The sequence below is a fragment of the Salvelinus fontinalis genome, chromosome 38 (assembly GCF_029448725.1).
Source record: "Salvelinus fontinalis isolate EN_2023a chromosome 38, ASM2944872v1, whole genome shotgun sequence".
Lineage (NCBI taxonomy): Eukaryota > Metazoa > Chordata > Actinopteri > Salmoniformes > Salmonidae > Salvelinus > Salvelinus fontinalis.
This window is the reverse complement of record NC_074702.1, coordinates 1712377-1718376: the sequence shown is the minus strand read 5'-3', so window position 1 is coordinate 1718376 and position 6000 is coordinate 1712377. Positions and strand designations below refer to the sequence as shown.

The 6000-nt window shown below is 48.4% G+C and overlaps 1 protein-coding gene across 3 annotated transcripts in view; it reads left to right on the top strand.

Annotated features, from left to right (window-relative positions):
- Positions 1-6000, top strand: part of LOC129837175 (RNA-binding motif, single-stranded-interacting protein 3-like) — a 243559-nt gene that overhangs the window by 89329 nt on the left and 148230 nt on the right. For all 3 annotated transcript variants that reach the window (XM_055903097.1, XM_055903096.1, XM_055903098.1), the window contains exon 3: positions 2005-2063. In XM_055903097.1, coding sequence (XP_055759072.1) covers positions 2005-2063 — 59 coding nt within the window. The remainder of the gene's footprint in view (positions 1-2004; positions 2064-6000) is intronic.

Below are 6000 nucleotides of genomic sequence, written 5' to 3'. Positions count from 1 at the left end.
TTCCATGAGGTTAGCATGAGCTCTCTGTCCTGCGCCCAATAAGACAGAAGGCTTCCATGAGGTTAGCATGAGCTCTCTGTCCTGCGCCCAATAAGACAGAAGGCTTCCATGAGGTTAGCATGAGCTCTCTGTCCTGCGCCCAATAAGACAGAAGGCTTCCATGAGGTTAGCATGAGCTCTCTGTCCTGCGCCCAATAAGACAGAAGGCTTCCATGAGGTTAGCATGAGCTCTCTGTCCTGCGCCCAATAAGACAGAAGGCTTCCATGAGGTTAGCATGAGCTCTCTGTCCAGCGCCCAATAAGACAGACGGCTTCCATGAGGTTTGGATTGAAGTGCATATATAGAAAGAGAGAGGGGTGGAGATATATATATATATATATATACAGAGAGATAGAGAATAACACAAACAGAGAGAGAGATAGAGACTAACACAAACAGAGAGAGAGAGAGAGAGAGATAGAGACTAACACAAACAGAGAGAGAGATAGAGACTAACACAAACAGAGAGAGAGAGAGAGAGAGATAGAGACTAACACAAACAGAGAGAGAGATAGAGACTAACACAAACAGAGAGAGAGATAGAGACTAACACAAACAGAGAGAGAGATAGAGACTAACACAATCAGACAGAGAGGTAGAGACTAACACAATCAGAGAGAGAGGTAGAGACTAACACAGAGAGAGAGAGAGAGAGAGAGAGAGAGAGAAACTAACACAAACAGAGAGAGAGATAGAGACTAACACAAACAGAGAGAGAGGTAGAGACTAACACAAACAGAGAGAGAGAGAGAGAGAGAGAGAGAGAGAGAGAGAGAGAGAGAGATAGAGATAGAGACTAACACAAACAGAGAGAGAGAGAGAGAAACTAACACAAACAGAGAGAGAGATAGAGACTAACACAAACAGAGAGAGAGGTAGAGACTAACACAAACAGAGAGAGAGAGAGAGAGAGAGAGAGAGAGATAGAGATAGAGACTAACACAAACAGAGAGAGAGATAGAGATAGAGACTAACACAAACAGAGAGAGGTTGGATAGAGAGAGAGAGATAGAGACTAACACAAACAGAGAGAGAGATAGAGACTAACACAAACAGAGAGAGAGAGAGAGAGAGATAGAGACTAACACAAACAGAGAGAGAGATAGAGACTAACACAATCAGAGAGAGAGAGAGAGAGACTAACACAAACAGAGAGAGAGATAGAGACTAACACAAACAGAGACAGAGAGAGAGAGGAATAGATGGGTAGACTGTGTAATGAACAGAACGATTGAGAGACGAGCAGATGACTGTGTTGTGTGATGTTCTGCTGTATTGTCTGAATATGAGTTGGTTTTGACCCTGAGGTCAACTCTCTGTTTACAGCCAGGCAGTATTCAGCAGAGAAATGAACAGCAGCATTACAGCCTGGAACTCCCACATCCTGGCACTGGAAGGGCAGGCTGGAACATGTATAAAAGAATGCTCTCTTGGGACAGCTGTGAAATATTTAGCAACAAAAAGCAGCTTTAGTTTTTTATTTTATGAACCTAAGACAACTTGTGAACAATCTGGGTCATGTAATGTGTCTGTTTCATAAAGAAAACATGAAAACATTCACAGATCTTGATCTTAAGTAATATCTCTCTGCTTACCATGCTAACATTTCAAATCCTATTTTAACCTCCCTCCCTCCCTCCCTCCCTCCCTCCCCTGGCCCAGAGTTTGATTTATAAACAGTAGTCAGATGACTGATCATTACAGTGTTACATTAGCAGTATAATACTGTGATGGATGTGTTCTCCTTACGGCGACAGAACAAATGATCCCTCCTTTATTAAACGCCTCCGTCCAGATATAGTGTTTCTCTTTGTCTCTACCTCTGTCTCTACCTCTCTGTCTCTACCTCTCTCTCTCTCTCTCGCGCACTCTCGCTCTCTCTCTTGCTCTCTTGCTCTCAGACTGAGAATTATGCAGAGACTTATGTAAGAAGTGCTCACCAGTTGTTCTGTTGTGTTTTACAGATATGGGAAAATAGTGTCAACCAAGGCCATACTGGACAAGAACACTAATCAATGCAAAGGTACGCTGGAATCCCGGTATAACATTCAGATCCACATTGATCATGTTTAGTGTTCAGATGAAGCAATCAATATTATAGCACCTGGTGTGTGTACACACACACACACACACACACACACACACACACACACACACACACACACACACACACACACACACACACACACACACACACACACACACACACACACACACACACACACACACACACACACACACACACAGCTGGTATTACACATCTATAACACTGCGCTATGAGTGTCTGGGGGAGTCTGGAAGCGTTTCCAACAGGACATGCTTGGTATCATAATTGTTTGAGAGTTTGGTCAAACAGGCAAGATATTTTGGGGGGAATACGGAATTATTATTGTCGTCTCTTTACAAATGCTAAGTGTTTCCAGTAGTCCTTTCTACAAAGGGATGAGTGTTATCTAGATGGTTGGAGTATTCTGCAGGACGAGTGTCAGCTAGATGGTTGGAGTATTCTACAGGATGAGTGTCAGCGGGACTGAAGAGTTGGCATCGGCAAGAATCGCTCTGCCCCCGGACCCTCCTAACAGGGAGAGTAAAAATAATGTGTGGGAGAGAGGGAGGAAGGAAATGTAGAGAGTAATTACGAGAGCGAGGGGGAGAGAGAGAGAGAAGAAGTGTGAGTGAGGGAGGGAGGAGAGGGATGATGGGACAGGAGGGAGGGGAACCCTTTAAACTGATGAATTAGCAGACAGCCTCTCCCTCTTTTCAGCAAACACACACAGAGAGACGGACAGAAACAATTCCTCTTCCTACACATTCTGCTGAGAGCCTCTCCTGTGTGTGTCTGTCTGTGTGTGAGGAGTACAGACCCAGGTGCTGAACACCACAGGGGCCTATTAGGACAGGGCTCCATGTGTACAAGAGACATGTAGGGTGGTCTGACTGTTTCTACATGTAGGGTGGCCTGACTGTTAGTACATGTAGGGTGGCCTGACTGTAGGGTGGCCTGACTGTTCCTACATGTAGGGTGGTCTGACTGTAGGGTGGTCTGACTGTTCCTACATGTAGGGTGGTCTGACTGTTCCTACATGTAGGGTGGTCTGACTGTTCCTACATGTAGGGTGGCCTGACTGTAGGGTGGTCTGACTGTTCCTACGTGGAGGGTGGTCTGACTGTTCCTACATGTAGGGTGGTCTGACTGTTCCTACATGTAGGGTGGCCTGACTGTAGGGTGGTCTGACTGTTCCTACATGTAGGGTGGCCTGACTGTTCCTACATGTAGGGTGGCCTGACTGTTCCTACATGTAGGCTGGCCTGACTGTTCCTACATGTATGGTGGCCTGACTTTTCCTACATGTAGGGTGGTCTGACTGTTCCTACATGTAGGGTGGCCTGACTGTAGGGTGGTCTGACTGTTCCTACATGTAGGGTGGCCTGACTGTTCCTACATGTAGGGTGGCCTGACTGTTCCTACATGTAGGCTGGCCTGACTGTTCCTACATGTATGGTGGCCTGACTGTTCCTACATGTAGGGGGGCCTGACTGTTCCTACATGTAGGGGGGCCTGACTGTTCCTACATGTAGGGGGGCCTGACTGTTCCTACATGTAGGGTGGCCTGACTGTTCCCACATGTAGGGTGGTCTGACTGTAGGGTGGCCTGACTGTTCCTACATGTAGGGGGGCCTGACTGTTCCTACATGTAGGGTGGTCTGACTGTTCCTACATGTAGGGTGGCCTGACTGTTCCTACATGTAGGGTGGCCTGACTCTTCCTACATGTAGGGTGGTCTGACTGTTCCTACATGTAGGGTGGTCTGACTGTTCCTACATGTAGGGGGGCCTGACTGTTCCTACATGTAGGGTGGTCTGACTGTTCCTAAATGTAGGGTGGCCTGACTGTTCCTACATGTAGGGTGGCCTGACTGTAGGGTGGCCTGACTGTTCCTACATGTAGGGTGGCCTGACTGTTCCTACATGTAGGGTGGCCTGACTGTTCCTACATGTAGGGTGGCCTGACTGTTCCTACATGTAGGGTGGCCTGACTGTTCCTACATGTAGGGTGGTCTGACTGTTCCTACATGTAGGGTGGTCTGACTGTTCCTACATGTAGGGTGGTCTGACTGTTCCTACATGTAGGGTGGTCTGACTGTTCCTACATGTATGGTGGCCTGACTGTTCCTACATGTAGGGTGGCCTGACTGTTCCTACATGTAGGGGGGCCTGACTGTTCCTACATGTAGGGTTATCTGACTGTTCCTACATGTAGGGTGGTCTGACTGTTCCTAAGGGTAGGGTGGCCTGACTGTTCTTACATGTAGGGTGGCCTGACTGTTCCTACATGTAGGGTGGTCTGACTGTAGGGTGGTCTGACTGTTCCTACATGTAGGGTGGCCTGACTGTTCCTACATGTAGGGTGGCCTGACTGTAGGGTGGTCTGACTGTTCCTACAAATAGGGTGGCCTGACTGTAGGGTGGTCTGACTGTTCCTACATGTAGGGTGGTCTGACTGTTCATACATGTAGGGGGGCCTGACTGTTCCTACATGTAGGGTGGTCTGACTGTAGGGTGGTCTGACTGTTCCTACATGTAGGGTGGTCTGACTGTTCCCACATGTAGGGTGGTCTGACTGTTCCTACATGTAGGGTGGTCTGACTGTTCCTACATGTAGGGTGGCCTGACTGTTCCTACATGTAGGGTGGTCTGACTGTTCCTACATGTAGGGTGGTCTGACTGTAGGGTGGTCTGACTGTTCCTACATGTAGGGTGGTCTGACTGCTCCTACATGTAGGGTGGCCTGACTGTAGGGTGGTCTGACTGTTCCTACATGTAGGGTGGTCTGACTGTTCCTACATGTAGGGTGGTCTGACTGTTCCTACATGTAGGGTGGTCTGACTGTTCCTATATGTAGGGTGGTCTGACTGTAGGGTGGCCTGACTGTTCCTATATGTAGGGTGGCCTGACTGTTCCTACATGTAGGGTGGCCTGACTGTTCCTACATGTAGGGTGGTCTGACTGTTCCCTACCAGTAGGGTGGTCTGACTGTTCCTACATGTAGGGTGGTCTGACTGTTCCTACATGTAGGGTGGTCTGACTGTTCCTACATGTAGGGTGGTCTGACTGTTCCTACATGTAGGGTGGTCTGACTGTTCCTATATGTAGGGTGGTCTGACTGTTCCTACATGTAGGGTGGTCTGACTGTTCCTACATGTAGGGTGGTCTGACTGTTCCTACATGTAGGGTGGCCTGACTGTTCCTACATGTAGGGTTGTCTGACTGTTCCTACATGTAGGGTGGCCTGACTGTATGGTGGTCTGACTGTTCCTACATGTAGGGTGGCCTGACTGTTCCTACATGTAGGGTGGTCTGACTGTAGGGGGGTCTGACTGTTCCTACATGTAGGGTGGCCTGACTGTTCCTACATGTAGGGTGGTCTGACTGTTCCTACATGTAGGGTGGTCTGACTCTTCCTACATGTAGGGTGGTCTGACTGTTCCTACATGTAGGGTGGTCTGACTGTTACTACATGTAGGGTGGTCTGACTGTTCCTACATGTAGGGTGGTCTGACTGTTCCTACATGTAGGGTGGCCTGACTGTTCCTACATGTAGGGTGGTCTGACTGTTCCTACGTGTAGGGTGGTCTGACTGTTCCTACATGTAGGGTGGCCTGACTGTAGGGGGGCCTGACTGTTCCTACATGTAGGGTGGTCTGACTGTTCCTACATGTAGGGTGACCTGACTGTTCCTACATGTAGGGTGGTCTGACTGTTCCTACATGTAGGGTGGTCTGACTGTTCCTACATGTAGGGTGGTCTGACTGTTCCTACATGTAGGGTGGTCTGACTGTTCCTACGTGTAGGGTGGTCTGACTGTTCCTACATGTAGGGTGGTCTGACTGTTCCTACATGTAGGGTGGTCTGACTGTTCCTACATGTAGGGTGGTCTGACTGTTCCTACATGTAGGGTG